The sequence below is a fragment of the Choloepus didactylus genome, chromosome 9, assembly GCF_015220235.1.
Source record: "Choloepus didactylus isolate mChoDid1 chromosome 9, mChoDid1.pri, whole genome shotgun sequence".
NCBI classification, from domain to species: Eukaryota; Metazoa; Chordata; class Mammalia; order Pilosa; family Megalonychidae; genus Choloepus; species Choloepus didactylus.
In genome coordinates, this window is record NC_051315.1 from 16,241,801 (window position 1) to 16,261,315 (window position 19,515).

The window sequence follows — 19,515 nt, forward strand, 5'->3', positions numbered from 1 at the left end:
TAGGAGAATGACCCCCAGATCTATAGCTGACTGATCTTTGATAAGGCCCCCAAAGCCACTGAACTGCAACGTAACAGTCTGTTCAACAAATGGGTTGGGAGAACTGGATATCCATAATCAAAGTAATGTAAAAGGACCCCTACCTCACACCCTACACAAAAATTAACTCAAAATGGATTAAAGACCTCAATATAAGAGATAGTACCATAAAACTCCTCGAAGATAATATAGGGAAACATCTTCAAAACCTTGTATTAGGAGGTCACTTCCAAGACCTTACACCCAAAGCACAAGCAACACAAGAAAAAAATAGATAAATGGGAATTCTTCAAACTTAAAAGCTTCTGTACCTCAAAGGAAATTGTCAAAAAGGTGAAGAGGCAGCCAACTCAATGGGAAAAAATTTTTGGAAACCATGTATCTGACAAAAGACTGATATCTTGCATATATAAAGAAATCCTACAACTCAACAATAGTACAGACAGTCCAATCATAAAATGGGCAAAAGATATGAAAAGACAGTTCTCTCAAGAGGAAATACAAATGGCCAAAAAACACATGAAAAAATGTTCAGCTTCACTAGCTATTGTGGAGATGTAAATTAAGACCATAATGAGATATCATCTCACACCAATAGATTGGCTGCCATTAAACAAACAGGAAACTACAAATGCTGGAGAGGATGTGGAGAATTTGGAACTCTTATTCATTGTTGGTGGGACTATATAATGGTACAGCCACTCTGGAAGACAGTCTGATGGTTCCTTAGAAAACTAGATATACAGTTACTCTTCGACCCAGCAATCGCACTTCTCAGTATATACCCGGAAGACCTGAAAGCAGTGACACAAGCATATCTGCATGCCAATGTTCACAGTCGCAATATTCACAATTGCCAAGAGATGGAAACAACCCAAATGTCCTTCAACAGATGAGTGGATAAACCAAATGTGGTATATGCACACGATGGAATACTATGCGGCAGTAAGAAGGAATGATGGCATGAAACATACGACAACACGGATGAACCTTGATGACATAATGCTGAGCGAAATAAGCCAGGCACAAAAAGAGAAATATTGTATGTTCCCGCTAATGTGAAAAATGTAAAATAAATGGTTTATATTGTTGAATGTAGGGGACCTAGCAATAGACAGCAAATAGTGAAGGAGGAACTGTAATCAAATAAGAACAGATAAGTTATGGAGGGTAAACTTAATGTTCTTGGAATGCTCAGGAACGACTATGGTTTGTTAATTTCTGGCGGGTATGGTAGGAACAAGTTCACAGAAATGTAGTTATTTTTGGTTATTTGTTTCTTCTTATTCCTTTGTTTTGGTTTTGTTTGAAATTTTTTTTATTGCTTGTTTTTTAATTTTTTTGATGAAGTTAAAAAAACAATGAATGAGTGTGAAAAAAAGGAAATGAACAATGGGGGGAGGAGGGGAATGGAATGTTTCAGATACTTGTTTTTATACTAATTCTTATTTTATTTTTTGGAGTAATGGAAATGTTCAAAGATTGCACAACTATGAACAACTGTACACTTTGAAGGACTGTATGTTATGGGAATATATCTCAATAAAATTGCATTAAAAATCAGTAGTGTTTCTATACACTAATAAGGAGGATTCTGAGGAGGAAATCAAGAAAAAATTCCATTTACAATAGCACCTAAAGGAATAAAGTAGATATATATTTAACCATGAATGTAAAGGATCTATACACAGAAAACTACAAAATATTGCTAAAAGAAATTTTAAAAAGACATAAATAAATGGAAAGACATTCTGTGTTCATGGATTAGAAGGCTAAATGTCATTAAGATGTCAATTCTACCCAAATTAATTTGCAGATTCAACTCAATACCAATCAAAATCCCAACAGCTTACTTTGCAGAAATAGAAAAACCAATAATCAACTTTATTCGGAAGGGCAGGGTGCCCCAAACAGCCCAAAACATCTTGAGAAAAATGAAGTTGGAAGACACATACTTCCTGTCTTTAGAGCATATTACAATGCTACAGTGTCAAAACAGCACAGTACTGGCATAAGGATAGAAACATTGACCAATGGAATCCACTTGAGATTTCAGAAATAGACCTCACATCAATGGTCAACTGATTTTTGACAAGGATCCCAAGTCCACTCAACTGGGACAGAACAGTCTCTTCAATAAATGGTGCTGGGAGATCTGGATATCTAGATCTAAAAGCATGAAAGAGCACCCATATCACACAACTTATATAAAAATTAACTCAAAATGGACCAAAGACCTAAACATTAGAGCTAGGACCATAAAACTTCTAGAAGAAAATGCAGGGAAGCATCTTAAAGATGGTGCAGTAGGCGGTGGTTTTTAGACCTTACATCCAAAGCACAAGCAACGAAAGAAGAAATAGATACATGGGATCTCCTCAAAATTGAATACTTTTGTGCTTCAAAGGATTTTGTCAAGAAAGTAAAAAGGCAGCCTATTCAATGGGAGAAAATACTGGGAAACCACATATCCAATAAGGGTTTAATATCCAGAATATATAAAGAAATCCTACAACTCAATAATAAAAAGACAAACAACCGATAAAAAATGGGCATAAGACATGAATAGACACTTTTCCAAAGAGGATATACAAATTGCCAAAAAGCACATGGAAAGATCCTCAATTTCACTAGCTATTAGCAAAAAGAAAATCAAAGTCACAATGAGATGTCATTTCACACCTACTAGAATGGCCTTTATCAAAAAAAAAAAAAAAAAAACCAGGAAACTACAAGTGCTGGAGAGGATGTGGAGAAACAGGAACACTTATTTACTGCTGGTGGGAATGTAGAATGGTACAGCCACTTTGGAAGGTAGTTTGATGGTTCCTCAGGAAGCTAAGTATAGAACTGCCATACAATCTGGAAATACCATTACTAGGTACATACTCAAAAGAACTGAAAGCAGGGACACAAATAAACATTTGCATCCAATGTTTATAGCGGCATTATTCACCATTGCCAAAAGATGGAAACAGCCCAAGTGTCCATCAGCTGATGAGTGGATAAACAAACTGTAGTATTTACATATGCTGGAATATTATGCAGCTGTAAGAAGGAATGAAGTCTTGATGCATGTGACAACACGGGTGAACCTTGAGGACATTATGTTGAACAAAATAAGCCAGACACAAAAGTACAAATACTATATGGTCTCACTAATATGAACTAATTATAATGAGCAAACTCTGGGAGTTAAAATCTAGAGTATAGGTTACCAAGAGATAGAAAGAGCACAGAGAATGGGCATATGATGCTTCAAGTATACAGAATGTTCAATAAGATTGATTGTAAATGTTTGGAAATGGATAGAGGTGATGGTAGCACAATACTATAATTGTAATTAACAATGCTGAGTGCAAGTATGGTTGAAACGGCAAGTCTAGGGTCATGTATGTCACTAGAAGGAAAGCCAGAGGATAAAACATGGGACTGTATAATATAGCAAAACCTATTGTGAACAATGACTGTGGTTAATTGCACAAATCAAAGAAAGTTCTTATATGAACTAGAACAAATGTATGTCCCTACTACAAGGTGTTAATAATAGGGTGATATATGGGGGGAAATACAAACTTAATGCAAACTAAGGACTATAGTTAACAATAAAATTGTAATATTCTTTCAACAATTGTAACAAAGTTACTATAACAAAGGTAAGGGTCAATAATAAGGAGTATGGGATTTTTTTTTTTTTTTTGAGCAATGAGAATGTTCTCAAATTGATTGTGGTGGTGAATACATAATTATGTGGTTATACCAAGAGCCACTGATTGTATACTTTGGATGGATTATATGGTATGTGAATAAAACTGTTTAAAAAATTTCTCTTTGTGTGTTTTGGTTTGCTAAAGCTGCCAGAATGCAGTATTCCAGAAATAGGTTGGCTTTTACAGTGGGGATTTATTAGTTTGCAAATTTACAGTTCTAAGGCCATGAAAATGTCCCAATTAAGGCATCAACAGGATGATACCTTCTCTGAAGAAAGGCTGATGGCATCCAGAGAGCCTCTGTCACATGGGAAGGCATGTGGCCAGTGTCTGCTGATCCTTCTCTACCAGGTTTCATTGCTTTCAGGTTCTGGCTCTTTCAGGTTCTGTGGATCCTTGCTTGCTTCTCCCGGGCTTTCCTCTTCAAGCTTTCTGAGCATTTCTCTGAGCAATCTGGCTTTTTTTCTGTCCTTTATCCGCTCATAAAGGACTTCAGTAAAGGATTAAGGCCTTGAATTGGATGGGTCACATCTCAATTGAAACAACCTACTCAAAAGTCCCACCCACAATAGGTCTGCACCCACAAGACTGCACTAAAAGAACATGGCCTTTTTCAGGGTACATAACAGCTTCAAACCAGCATGGATGTCTTGTGGCCCAAGGGCTTGCAAATACTGACACAGGAAGTCACCCAGGATTTTGAGTGAGAACTTGCTGCAGTCTAAAGAAACAGATACTCTGGGACGCTATCTCATCTACATTCTCAGTATCATATGATTCAGGGTCCTTAGACATGACTTAGAATAATGCTATTTATTAAAGAGAACTGAGTCCCAAAGTGGGGAAGGGGTTTGCCCTGGGTCCAACTGCCAGCAAGTGGCTAAATCTCAACCCTGCCCCTGTGTGCTGGTTTGAAACTGTTATGGACCCCAAAAGAGCCAAGATCTTTTAGTCCAATCTTGTTGCATGGAACCTTTTGATTGTTTCCTTGGAGATGTGATTCACTCAACTGTGGGTGAGACCTTTGGTCAAATTATTTCCATGGAGGTGTGGACCACATCCATTCAGGGTGGGTCTTGATTAGTTCACTGGAGTACTTAAGAGAGCTCAAAAGCCGATACAGATGCTGATGCTTGGAGACACTTGGAGATGCAGATAGAAGGACTTCTGGAGATGCTAAGCTAAGAGACAAAGGCCAGAATTTGCCCCACAGAAGCTAAGAGAGGGCTCCCAGATGCTTAGAGAGAAAGCCCCAGGAGAACCAGAGAGCTGAGAGAAGCTAAAGAGAGACAAGCCCAGAGACATTTTGGAAAAAGCCATTCTGCAATGCAACCCAGGAGCAAAGGACCAGCAGACGACAGCCATGTGCCTTCCCAGCTGACAGAGGTGTTCTGGACGTCATTGGCCTTTCTTCAGTGAAGGTATCCTCTTGTTGATGCCTTAGTTTGGACAATTTTATGGACATCTGTGAACTAATAAATCCCCTTTATAAAAGTCAATCCATTTCTGGTATTTTGCATAATGGTAGCATTAGAAACTGAAACAACCTACCTCCGGGGGCTATTTCCCCCCACCAATGGTCACCCCACATTGGCCAGGTTCCCATCCAGCCACAGCTTCCCTATATCACCTGCCTGAGTGGGGTCTGTTAAAAGTGAACACTAGACTCAGGCTCGGCAAGCCTTGCCCATGTCCATTCCACCACAACTTCTCTCGGTGCACTCTGGACTGACATAGTTAATAAAAGTCAGCCCTACCTCGGCGATCAGACAGAAAAGCTCTAACCACCCCAGGCATTTCCAAGGGACATTTCAAAGGACATCATTAATTCTCAATAAAGCTCTCCCCTACCAGCACTTCCCAATTACAGTCTTGACATTCCCAATTTATGATACAAAAATCCTCAGCCATTTAATGAAGAAAAAAGGCCTACTTTTAAAAAATACATATATTTGCCTGAATAGCCTAAATATCTCAGCTAATTTTCCAAAATAAAAACAAAACTAACCCAAGTAATCTTCTCTGCCTCTTTTTTCCCCCTTACGAACTCCCTCCCTAGTTCATATATTGTTTTGGGAAAGGGGCAATAAATCACATTATTCTCGAGGACTGGGGGCTTATTTTTTGGAATATCTGCCACGCCCACCTCCCCAAAAGCTTTGCAGCTTCCAGTGTGAGGAAAAACCTGAACATCTATTAGGGCCTGACCAAAAGGCAGGAAGCTCCTGCAGAATAATAAATACAAGCCAGGGAAGTTCTGCCCAAAGCATGTTCCTCCATTGCATTATATTTCCAGATATATTTCAGCCAGGCAAAGGCCCTGCTGATCTGCTACCACCCACTGTGTGCCAGGAATGTGCTAGATGCTTTACATTCTCCATCTCATGTGGTTCTCAATAAGAGCACTATGAAGTAGGAATTAACGCCTTTAAACATAAAGAAGCCAGGCCCCAAATAAACTCACTACCTTCATCCTTAGGGGACCTCCGGGCACCAGAAAGAAACCACAAGATAAAGAAATCAATAAACTTTCTAACCTGAAGGAGGTTATTTGGAGCTCCTCAAGTACTCACTAATCATGAAATATTTATGTAATATTTTACTTTTAAAACCAGGAAGTGCCAAGACCAGACACAGTTTGGGTTGCTACCTGAATCTGTGCTCCCGGAATTGCAATTGGAAGACCCCAAATAAGTGTCATTGTTTTCTTGCAAAAAAAAAAAAAAAAAAAGAAAGAAGAAAAGAAAAGAAAAAGAAAAAGAAAAAGAAAAGCCAGCCCCAGGGAGATTCAGTGATTGCCCTCATGTTCCCAGCTGGGATTGGAGCCCACAAGTGTGTTTGATTCCGAAGTCGCTAGTGGATAGCACTGAGGTTGGGGTAGGGAAAGGAAAGGGGAACTTGGATTATTTTTTATCCTCATTTCCCCCCCTAAGCAAGGAGATGGCCGATAGAGTTGGGGAAGATAGTCTCTGGACTACCAGAGGATACACTGGGGTGCAGTGAAGACGGAAAATAAGGGGTGAATGCCCACAGGAATTTCCCTATCAGCAGCACGAATTTCCAGCCTAGCCCACCACAGCCCAGCACAGCCTGACGGTGCTGCAGGGCTCAGACGCACACCCAGGGAAAAAGCAACAGAGGCGCCGCAGCTAATTAATCAGACTTCCCCTCCCCACCACTACCACCACCACCACCACGGCGAAACTGCACCCGCAAGCGCCCTTCAGTTCCTAGCCGCGCGGCAGCGTCGGCACCGGCTCTACCTGTAGTGTGCAGGTGACGAAATCTTCGCGTGCGGCCAGGGACGCAGATGGCGAATCCTTTGCAGGAGCTCCAGGTTTCAACACTCCAGGTGTGCGGTGGCGAATTCCTCCTCGCGCGCTCCAGGAACGCACTGGCCAACCTTTTCGTCCGCGCCCCAAGTATAAGCGTTCCCGCCAACTCACCCTTGCGCTGCGCTTCCTCCTCCCCCAGCGATCCTGCTCCCCCACACCCTACTCCGAAGCCCGCCCCTCACCTGCACCATGGCGGGCAGCGGCAGCACAGCCCGGCGGCGACGGCCGAAGCGAAACTTGGCCGCCTTGTAGATCTTCCAGTAGACGAAGAGCACCACGCCGAGCGGTAAGTAGAAGGCGCCGCAGGTGGAGAAGACGGCATAAGAGGGTTCTTGGCTCACCTGGCAGCGCTGGAGCCGGGCGTCGTACGCCTCGCCCCAGCCAAAGAGCAGCGGCGCAAGGGCGATGAGCGCCGAGAGCGCCCAGGTGAGCGCGATCATGAGCGCCGACGCGCGGCGGCGGGTGCGCAGCGTGTACTGCAGGTGGCGCGTGATGGTCCAGTAGCGGTCCAGGGCGATGGCCGCCACGTTCCAAATGCTGGCCGTGCAGCACAGCACGTCGAAGGAGATCCACACCTGGCACAGGCTCCGGCCCAGCCGCCAACGCCGCCCGGTAGACAGCTCGCTCACCAGGCTCAGGGGCATCACCAGCGCCGCCACCAGCACGTCCGACACGGCCGTCGAGGCCACCAAGTTGTGTGGCACGCGATGGAAGGCGCGGACGCGCAGGATGGTGACCAGAACAAGCAGGTTCCACAGGAAGGTGGCCACGATCAGCAGCACGAGCAGTGTCACCACCAGCACGGTAAAGACGGAGAAGGGTGGCTCCCGGCCCGCCAGTGCGGCGCCACTCAGGGTCGACGCGACGACCACGTCTGGGCTTGGGTTGCTGCTGCAGGCCTCGGGTCCCCGGGATGGAGAGTCGGCGGCGGCGGCCACCGAGAGGCTAGTGGCTTCCATGGCACGCGGTGAGCTGGATCTGGGCTCCCTGGCAGGGGGCGCACGCGCGGCCTGGGGTTCGGCGTGTACGGGGCGAGTAGGGGCGCGAGAGGGCGCACTGCGCGCCCGGCGAGGGTCGAGACGGGTCCAGGTCGCTTTATCCTGTTCCCTCTTTCGGGACGGCAGACGCTGCGTCCCCAACCCCCTTTGGCGCCTCTACCTGGAGCCCTGGTGGACCCTCTTTTCCAGTGGCGGAAAATAGAGAGTGGGACCCGCAGTCCGGCTCCGCGCGGTCCGGCGCACCAGGCCCTCCCACCTCCTGGCGGTCCCCGGGGTAACCGGAGGCGGAAGGGCTGGGAATGCGAGAGCGCAGCCGAGTGTCCGCGCAGGGGCGGGCTTGGAGAGCTGCCCCGTGTCCCCCACACTCCCGGCGGCGGTTGGAGCCGAGCGGCACTGGGGGTGGGCTGGAGCAGCCGCCAGTAGGAGCCTGGTTTCCACGCTGTTCCCTGCGGGTTTCCCCGCCTCGGCGGAGCGGAGAGAACCTGGCAGTGGCGGTCTCGGAATTCGCTTTACGGTCTTGCAGGAATTCCTTAGTAGCTACCTTCGCAGAGCCCTCGGACGAGCGTAGCTGCACAGTGTGACTTCGGGAAACAGACGGGCCCGCCCTCTTCCGGCCAGAAGAGTGCTGGGTTTCCTCGAGTCGGCGGCCTTATATATACCTGACCATTGAGACTCAGGTACTGGAGTATGTAAAATAGAAATCTCCTAAACCCGGCTCCATCCACCGCGTCGGGCTCAGCGACCTACCCGGGAGAGGTTCACTCTCCGGCTCTATGCAGAAAAGAGCAGGTTTGTGGAGGGTTGGAAGAGCAAGGGTGGGCACTTACAACCTCGTTGCCGACTCCAGTCCTGCCCCCATCAGATCTCCACGCAGACAAAACGCCCAGTCTCCCCTTTCCAGTTTTAACCTTCCTGATCCGCAGGGCCTCAGCGCCTTCCAGTTCTTCACATCCTGGTTAAAGCTGGAGTTCTTTTGTTGGCTCAGGGGCAGAGATCCAGTTGGAAAGGAGAAATTCCCCTACCCCCTCCTCCCGTTTTTAGTCTCACTACGTTTTCTTAAAACAGTGCAGTCATAATTAAATAAACATAAAGCTCCAGGGCTTGGATGCCCGGGAGTAAAACAGTACAGAGCCCAAACGGCCACTTCTCTTTTCAGCACATCAGGAGTGGCAGGCATCCACAGGCGTCTTACTAAAACTCCAGAAAGAGGAAAAGGCCTCCTGCAGGGGAGCCTGGGGTGGCCCTGCACCCTGAAAGGCAGCCCTCCTCCAGGAAGACCCCCTAGGCTGCAGCAGGGGGACCGGCTTTTTTCCCTGGTCCTGAGTGTCTTGTCACCAAGCAGTCCCATCCCTGGCAGCAGGGGGAATGTCGACGGGGGTGCACCTTGCAGGGTGTGTCCCCTCTGCTCTAGCACCTCCAGTAGCATCCTTCTCCTTTACCCCTTTACTCTCCCTTCCTCCTCAGCTCACAGAACAGGTACTTTCTGCTTTGTGGGCACAGAGTAATACACGTGTTATGACACAGTTCTAGCTTACACAGACTGGGTAACACACTCATGGAGCATTAAAAGCAATAATGACAGAGGAGTCAAAATAAAAATACTTGGACATGGAGGGATTAGTGTCAAGTGGTTGATAAAAATGACAGAAACGGCAGGCTGTTGAGATGGAGTTGTAGTTAGGGAGCATCCTGGAGGAGAAGGCTGCTGAGGTTTTACTGAAGCCTCTGGAAGGGATTTGGATATTGGACAAGATGAATGGAAGGTTGGACCTTGGAGCAGGCTGGCCTGGCTGGAGTGCAAAAGGCTGGCATCCCCCTGGAAAGCAAGCAGGAGGTGATCCTTCAGGGGGGAGGGTTGAGTTTTGCAAGATTTTTGAGCAAATAGACATGATGAAGAGAATCCTGTCGAAGGAAATGATAGCTAGACTTTGAGATACTTTCGCAAGATTTTTCTTCCTATATTATTGAACAAACACTATAGCAAGAGCAAAGAATATTAAAATCATTCACACTGTGTCACTCTGATACAATGACACGTTTTTATTTTCCAGCCTTTGCTCCTATCCACATACATTTTTCCTCTTTATAGTCATCTTTTTTTTTTATTTTACAGACTTCTCTTAACGTTTTTCACGTTGCTACATCTTTGATATTATACTACTTATTATGTACTATTTATTATGACTTTGGGCAACTTAGGCTTTCTGAGACTCAGTTTCCTCCTCTGAAAAATGGGGATATTTATACCTATCACAAGATTGTCATAAGGCTAAAATTAGATAAAGCTTTAGCACAGGGTTGATAAAGTGTGCAATAAATTATGACCTGCTACTATTTTTAACTTCCTGACTCAATCTTAGAATTCTGTTCTTTTCTGATCTTTGGATGTGGATCGTATTTTTAGATGTTTTAATCTCTCTAATTTTTGTAAGAACCAAACACATTCACACCATTTCACTTAATCTTGTCTGCCACCGTTTTAGGCATCATTCCAATTTTTCAGATGAAGAAACTGAGAAACTGAGCAAGGTATGTTGGCTTGGGATTGAAACCTGAGGCTCTGTTCTTCTGACTGCAGATCTCCCATTTGTCCATGACACCAAACTGCCCTCCGTACACTGGATTGGGGGTTCAGTCTGACTGTTTTCACTTAGCTCTTCCGTATAAATAGTTTCATGTGGTGGTAAAGTCCCCATGTGTGTCATTTTATAAAACTATATTGTGTCTCAATTACAAGCCATCTCTGACAGCATCCCCTTGCTCCCTGCTCTCCAGCCACATTGGCCTGACAAGCACATTTCTGTTCTCAGGGATTTCCTGTATACTGTTCCCTGTACCCGAGATGCTTTTCCCTCAGATAGGTGTGACTTGTTCAGGTCTCTGTTCCAGCATCACTATCTTAGGCCTTCCCTGATGATCAATCAAATCTCAAAACGTGGAACCTTCCAGTGTTCTCTTTTCCTCTACTCTGCTTTATTTGTCTTCACAGCACTTTACAGTACAGACATCATATTATTTATGTAATCCCCTCTTTACTACCTGCCTTCCCCACTAAAATGTAAGCTCTTCTTGGGCAGGGAACTTGTTTACTGCTATATCCTTAGCATCTAGTTCTGTGCCAGACACATAAAAGGGAATTCAATAAATTTGAAAATACATTTGTTGAATGAATGAATGAATGAATGAATGAGAGAGACACTGTGGGAGGGGTGATCCGGGTCCCTGAGCACCCCTGCAGGTTCTTCCTGGGTATGCAAAGAATGCAAGGTGCTGACCAGTCATTTCCCAGGACATTTCTCTGAATTGCGTTTGCAACAAGCGGCCTTAAAGAATGAGGTAGTCTCTCCCCTAAGACAATTTAATATTAAAGTAGTGACACCCCCAAGTTCACCATCCCTGTCCTGTAACAGACCCCACTGTGTGTGCAGGCATCCACCACGGGCCCTTGCCAACACCCCCACGAGACTTGGAGGACACGGGGACCTGGCACAAATGAACATGAAGCTCTGTGAACAGCTCCTGTCTGCAGTACTGAAGTCCTTTGTGTCTGACCCAAGAGTCTCGACTCTTCTGCCAGCGTCCATGACACAGTAACAGGCTAACTTGCTAGCTGGCAAGTCGGGCAAAATCTCAGACCCTGCACAGTGCTTGACAGGCATTATGATTTCTCATAATAACAATTAGCAGAATAAATCATTTCCCTTTGGATATTATTTCCTTAATACATATTCTCCCAAATGTAATAACTGAGTTAAAATGTAGGAACAGTATCATTGTTTTTTTACATGTTTCCAAATTGTACCTCAGAGAGATTTAATGGATTTACTATTCTCTTAGCCCTGGCTTTGGAGAAATACAAGAGAGAGAGTGAAAGTCTTACTCAAATCAATTTTGTCATTAAAAAAAGTTTAATTGGTGTATGATACATTTGAATTGTTTTATATTGCATTTCTATATTGGCTTAAAAAGCTGCATTTTTCCTACATGGTGATTTATTATCTATATATCTTTGTGTAGAAGCCATTCATCCCCTTTTAATTACTTTCTAAAGAAATCTGAGTACTGACCTTATGGGCATTTATCAGTTTTAATGTATTTCATAAGCAGATTTTGATAGTTTTATTGTTGTGTAATTATTCCCTGTTACACCTCTGTTTGCATTTATTTTGTTACATTTTGTTGAATAAAATTTTCATTTATATAATAGAACACATTGATTTTGTCTCCATCAATGCCCTGAACTTACTCAGTGATCACAAATTGCTTTCTTGTCCCTTATTTTCTTTATTGAAGTTCATGAATAGATTTTTAAAAATTACCTCTCTGGTCCCTCTGGAGTCACTGCGGCAAAGAGGAGGAGAAGGTGATTGGCCTTCTCACCCCCCTGCTGTGTGCAATCCTGTCCAGTACTGCCCAACCCTAATTTTTTAAATATAATTGTATTGAGATATATTCACACACCATACAGTCCATCCAAAGTATACAATCAATGGTTCACACTGTCATCACGTTTGTGTATTCATCACCATGATCATTTTTAGAAATTTGCATTACTCCTGAAAAAGAAATAAAAGAAAAAAGAAGAACCCAAACATCCCTACTCCTTACCCCTCCCTCTTATTGACCACTAGTATTGCACTCTACCCAATTTTAAGACTTTCAATAGAGGTAGGTTAACTAAGACAGTGTAGTATTGTCAGAGAGAGAGATATACCTCAGTGGAACAGAACAAAAGTAGATCCTGAAGTAGACCCATACAAACATGGGCACCTTTTTTTTTTTTTTTTTGCCATATAGTTACACAATCATTATCAAAGATCAAGACTACTGGTTTATAGTTCAGCAACTTCAGGTATTTCCTTATGGCTATTCTAAAACACAAGACACTAAAAAGAAATATCTATATAATAATGAGTCAGTAGTCACAGTCATTTGTTAAATCCAAATTTCTCAGTTACACCTCCTCCCTCTCATTTGATCTTGCTCTCAATCTTCAGGAATATCTGGGCAATGACCATTTTAACTTCTTCATGATGGAAAGGGGTGTTGACCTTATGGGACAGAGGAATGAAACTGGCTGATGTTCTTGGAGAGATGGGTACCTCTGGGTTTCAGGGCTTGTCTGTCATAGGATCAATCTGGAGGCCTTACGTTTCTGAAGAAATAAACTTACTAAGAAAAACTTTTATGGAGACTTAGATAGCACTCAGTGCACTCCCTAGGGCTTTCAGGAATACTGTTGGTTGGGGCTTGGCATTCTGTGGTAGTTTGCAATATCTGACTGAAACTTGCATAAGAGTAACCTCCACAATGACCTCTTGACTCCATTTGAAATCTCTCAGCCACTGAAACTTTATTTTGTTCCATTTCTTTTCTGCCTTTTGGTCCAGAAGGCATTCTCAATCCCACAAGGCCAGGGCCAGGCTCACCCTGGGAGTCACGTCCCTTGTTGCCAGGGAGACTTTTATGCCCCTGGAAGTCATGTCCCACGTAGAGGGGAGGGCAGTGAGTTTATCTGCAGAGTTGGCTTAAAGAGAATGGCCACATACGAGCAACAAAAGGCTACTGGGGGTGACTCTTGGGCATAATAATATGCAGGCCTAGCTTCTCCACTGCAGAGATAAGTGTCATAAGGGAAAACCTCAAAATCAAGGGCTTGGCTTATTAAATTGTGAGTCCCTATTGCCTGAGAGAACATCAGGAATTCCCCAGGTTGGGAAATTTAATAGTTCCATATTTTTCCACAGTCCCTCAGATGTTGCAAATACTTTTTCATTTTCTGCCCAAAATTCTCTGGAATGTATCTGGGTATTACATTAACCTGTACGGTACAGAATAATAGGATCTCATTCCCTATTCTAAGTTCCAGGTATTTAGGTTAATTTAAATAAACTGACAAGACAGGTTAAATTAGATAGTATGCTACAGAAAATTTAAATTTTGGACCTAATAAACATCTCCTGCTCTGGTCTCATACAGAAGTTGAAGTTTTAAAATACAGGCAATATCATCCTATACCCCATATTCTGATTTACTTTAGTGCTAAGCAGATCCATTTCATTCATATCTCCAATTGGAGTATGAGCTCTTATTTGGCTTAACAGTTTCAGCCTAATTTTGAACCCTCATAAAGTGTGATGGTACAAAGAAGGGTAAGATATTGTCCCTACCCTGGAGGATATTTCATCCATCAGACACCAAAATCTATTTACCTCATAACTATAACACAGCAAGATGTGCTAATGGTTGATTAGGAGTATAATCAAAGACTTCTGACCATGCTGGAGGACAGCGATCACCTCCAATGAGGGGGAGCAGAGAAGGCATCTTGGGGGAGGCAGTTTTTAACCTGGATCTCAAAAGATGGGTAAGATTTTCAGAGCTGGGGGAGGTGGAGAGAGGAGGGAGGTATAGCTGGCAGGAGGAGAGTGAGCAAAGGGGTAGAGGCAAAAGAACGAGAAGTCAAATAACAACGGCAGCAGAGAATGATCAGGAAGCGCCCAGCATTGATTAAAGGGTAGTTCATTCACTTATGGTTTGTCAATTTTTGGTTTTAGAGCAATCAAAAATTTCAGCCATCTTTATTCAGTCAATCCTTTCATTTCTCTTGAGGACTGCCATTTATCTCCCTGATTATCTTTTTTGTTGTTATTAAAAAGAATTCATTCTTTTGTATTATTGCTCTTGTGTTCGTCCAGATGATTTTTAACCTCATTTCATAGGCTCTTTCTCTATTAGGCATCACGTCTCAGACCAGTGTTACCTCCTTTGAGAAGCTGGTGCTGTACCCCACACCCACCCCATGCTCAGTCCCGGCTGGTGCCCCTGAAGCCACATGACTGGGACAGGGGAACATCTCTACCTCCCCGTTAGATGGCAGGCTCCTGAGGGCAGGGCCTGGGCCTCTCCCTGATCTCCTCAGCATCCACACAGGGCCAGCATAGTCTCAGTAAAAGCAGATGGATGGAGGGCGGGGCAAGATGGCAGACTGGTGAGCTGTATGTTTTAGTTACTCCTCCAGGAAAGTAGGTAAAAAGCCAGGAACTGCGTGGACTGGACACCACAGAGCAATCTGTCTTTGGGCATACTTCATACAACACTCATGAAAACGTGGAACTGCTGAGATCAGCGAAATCTGTAAGTTTTTGCGGCCACGGGACCCGCGCCCCTCCCTGCCAGGCTCAGTCCCGGGGGAGGAGGGGCTGTCAGCTCCGGGAAGGAGAAGGGAGAATTGCAGTGGCTGCCCTTATCGGAAACTCATTCTACTGATTCAAACTCCAACCATAGATAGACTGAGACCAGACACCAGAGACTCTGAGAGCAGCCAGCCCAGCAGTGAGGAGACAGACATAGAATAAAAACAACACGAAAAACTCCAAAATAAAAGCAGAGGATTTTTGGAGTTCTGGTGAACACAGAAAGGGGAAGGGCGGAGATCAGGCCTTGAGGCGCATATGCAAATCCCGAAGCAAAGCTGATCTCTCTGCCCTGTGCACCTTTCCTTAATGGCCCTGGTTGCTTTGTCTATTAGCATTTCAATAACCCATTAGATCTCTGAGGAGGGCCGTTTTTTTTTTTTTTTTTTAAATCCTTTTTGCTTTTTCTAAAACAATTACTCTAAGAAGCTCAATACAGAAAGCTTCAAAGAATTGAAATTTGGGCACGTCAAGTCAAGAGCAGAATTAAGAGAGCTCTGAGACAAAAGGCAATATTCCAGTGGCTGAGAAAATTCACTAAACAACACAACTTCCCAAGAAAAGGGGGGTGTCCGCTCACAGCCACCATCCTGGTGGACAGGAAACACTCCTGCCCATCGCCAGCCCCATAGCCCAGAGCTGCCCCAGACAACCCAGTGTGACGGAAGTGCTTCAAATAACAGGCACACACCACAAAACTGGGCGTGGACATTAGCCTTCCCTGCAACCTCAGCTGAATGTCCCAGAGCTGGGAAGGGGGAGCAGTGTGAATTAACAGAGCCCCATTCAGCCATCATTTGAGCAGACTGGGAGCCTCCCAACACAGCCCAGCAGCCCAGAACTGCCCTGGGGGGACGGCACTCACCTGTGACATAGCACAGTCATCCCTCAACAGAGGACCCGGGGTGCACAGCCTGGAAGAGGGGCCCACTTGCAAGTCTCAGGAGCCATACGCCAATACCAAAGACTTGTGGGTCAGTGGCAGAGACAAACTGTGGCAGGACTGAACTGAAGGATTAGACTATTGCAGCAGCTTTAAAACTCCAGGATCATCAGGGAGATTTGATTGTTAGGGCCACCCCCCCTCCCCGACTGCCCAGAAACACGCCCCACATACAGGGCAGGCAACACCAACTACACACGCAAGCTTGGTACACACCAATTGGGCCCCACAAGACTCACTCCCCCCACTCACCAAAAAGGCTAAGCAGGGGAGATCTGGCTTGTGGAGAACAGGTGGCTCATGGACGCCACCTGCTGGTTAGTTAGAGAAAGTGTACTCCACGAAGCTGTAGATCTGATAAATTAGAGATAAGGACTTCAACTGGTCTACAAACCCTAAAAGAACCCTATCAAGTTCAGCAAATGCCACGAGGCCAAAAACAACAGAAAATTATAAAGCATATGAAAAAACCAGACGATATGGATAACACAAGCCCAAGCACCCAAATCAAAAGACCAGAAGAGACACACCACCTAGAGCAGCTACTCAAAGAACTAAAGATGAACAATGAGACCCTAGTACGGGATATGAAGGAAATCAAGAAGACCCTAGAAGAGCATAAAGAAGACATTGCAAGACTAAATAAAAAAATGGATGATCTTATGGAAATTAAAGAAACTGTTGACCAAATTAAAAAGATTCTGGACACTCATAGTACAAGACTAGAGGAAGTTGAACAACGAATCAGTGACCTGGAAGATGACAGAATGGAAAATGAAAGCATAAAAGAAAGAATGGGGAAAAAAATTGAAAAACTCGAAATGGACCTCAGGGATATGATAGATAATATGAAACGTACGAATATAAGACTCATTGGTGTCCCAGAAGGGGAAGAAAAGGGTAAAGGTCTAGGAAGGGTATTCAAAGAAATTGTTGGGGAAAACTTCCCAAATCTTCTAAACAACATAAATACACAAATCATAAATGCTCAGCGAACTCCAAATAGAATACATCCAAAAAAACCCACTCCGAGACATATACTGATCACACTGTCAAACATAGAAGAGAAGGAGCAAGTTCTGAAAGCAGCAAGAGAAAAGCAATTCACCACATACAAAGGAAACAGCATAAGACTAAGTAGTGACTACTCAGCAGCCACCATGGAGGCAAGAAGGCAGTGGCACGATATATTTAAAATTCTGAGTGAGAGGAATTTCCAGCCAAGAATACTTTATCCAGCAAAGCTCTCCTTCAAATTTGAGGGAGAGCTTAAATTTTTCACAGACAAAGAAATGCTGAGAGAATTTGCTAACAAGAGACCTGCCCTACTGGAGATACTAAAGGGAGCCCTACAGACAGAGAAACAAAGACAGGACAGAGAGACCTGGAGAAAGGTTCAGTACTAAAGAGATTCGGTATGGGTACAATAAAGGATATTAATAGAGAGAGGGAAAAATATGGCAAACATAATCCAAAGGATAAGATGGCCGATTCAAGAAATGCCTTCACGGTTTTAACGTTGAATGTAAATGGATTAAACTCCCCAATTAAAAGATATAGATTCGCAGAATGGATCAAAAAAAAATGAACCATCAATATGTTGCATACAAGAGACTCATCTTAGACACAGGGACACAAAGAAACTGAAAGTGAAAGGATGGAAAAAAATATTTCATGCAAGCTACAGCCAAAAGAAAGCAGGTGTAGCAATATTAATCTCAGATAAAATAGACTTCAAATGCAGGGATGTTTTGAGAGACAAAGAAGGCCACTACATACTAATAAAAGGGGCAATTCAGCAAGAAGAAATAACAATCGTAAATGTCTATGCACCCAATCAAGGTGCCACAAAATACATGAGAGAAACATTGGCAAAACTAAAGGAAGCAATTGATGTTTCCACAATAATTGTGGGAGACTTCAACACATCACTCTCTCCTATAGATAGATCAACCAGACAGAAGACCAATAAGGAAATTGAAAACCTAAACAATCTGATAAATGAATTAGATTTAACAGACATCTACAGGACATTACATCCCAAATCACCAGGATACACATACTTTTCTAGTGCTCACGGAACTTTCTCCAGAATAGATCATATGCTGGGACATAAAACAAGCCTCAATAAATTTAAAAAGATTGAAATTATTCAAAGCACATTCTCTGACCACAATGGAATACAATTAGAAGTCAATAACCATCAGAGACTTAGAAAATTCACAAATACCTGGAGGTTAAACAACACACTCCTAAACAATCAGTGGGTTAAAGAAGAAATAGCAAGAGAAAATTGCTAAATATATAGAGACGAATGAAAATGAGAACACAACATACCAAACCTATGGGATGCAGCAAAAGCAGTGCTAAGGGGGAAATTTATAGCACTAAACGCATATATTAAAAAGGAAGAAAGAGCCAAAATCAAAGAATTAATGGATCAACTGAAGAAGCTAGAAAATGAACAGCAAACCAATCCTAAACCAAGTACAAGAAAAGAAATAACAAGGATTAAAGCAGAAATAAATGACATAGAGAACAAAAAAACAATAGAAAGGATAAATATCACCAAAAGTTGGTTCTTTGAGAAGATCAACAAGATTGACAAGCCCCTAGCTAGACTGACAAAATCAAAAAGAGAGAAGACCCATATAAACAAAATAATGAATGAAAAAGGTAACATAACTGCAGATCCTGAAGAAATTAAAAAAATTATAAGAGGATATTATGAACAACTGTATGGCAACAAACTGGATAATGTAGAAGAAATGGACAATTTCCTGGAAACATATGAACAACCTAGACTGACCAGAGAAGAAATAGAAGACCTCAACCAACCCATCACAAGCAAAGAGATCCAATCAGTCATCAAAAATCTTCCCACAAATAAATGCCCAGGGCCAGATGGCTTCACAGGGGAATTCTACCAAACTTTCCAGAAAGAACTGACACCAATCTTACTCAAACTCTTTCAAAACATTGAAGAAAATGGAACACTACCTAACTCATTTTATGAAGCTAACATCAATCTAATACCAAAACCAGGCAAAGATGCCACAAAAAAGGAAAACTACCGGCCAATCTCCCTAATGAATATAGATGCAAAAATCCTCAACAAAATACTTGCAAATCGAATCCAAAGACACATTAAAAAAATCATACACCATGACCAAGTGGGGTTCATTCCAGGCATGCAAGGATGGTTCAACATAAGAAAAACAATCAATGTATTACAACACATTAAAAACTCGAAAGGGAAAAATCAATTGATCATCTCAATAGATGCTGAAAAAG

General features: G+C 43.3%; 1 protein-coding gene across 1 annotated transcript in view; it reads right to left on the reverse strand.

The window, feature by feature from the left end:
* LOC119543678 (5-hydroxytryptamine receptor 5B-like) overlaps positions 1-8,749 on the reverse strand; it is an 84,105-nt gene extending 75,356 nt beyond the window's left edge. The window contains exons 1-3 of the mRNA XM_037848625.1: positions 8,742-8,749; positions 8,243-8,663; positions 7,267-8,193 (exon numbers count right to left, since the gene is read on the reverse strand). Coding sequence (XP_037704553.1) covers positions 7,267-8,193; positions 8,243-8,663; positions 8,742-8,749 — 1,356 coding nt within the window. The remainder of the gene's footprint in view (positions 1-7,266; positions 8,194-8,242; positions 8,664-8,741) is intronic.
* Positions 8,750-19,515: the final 10,766 nt, after the last annotated feature.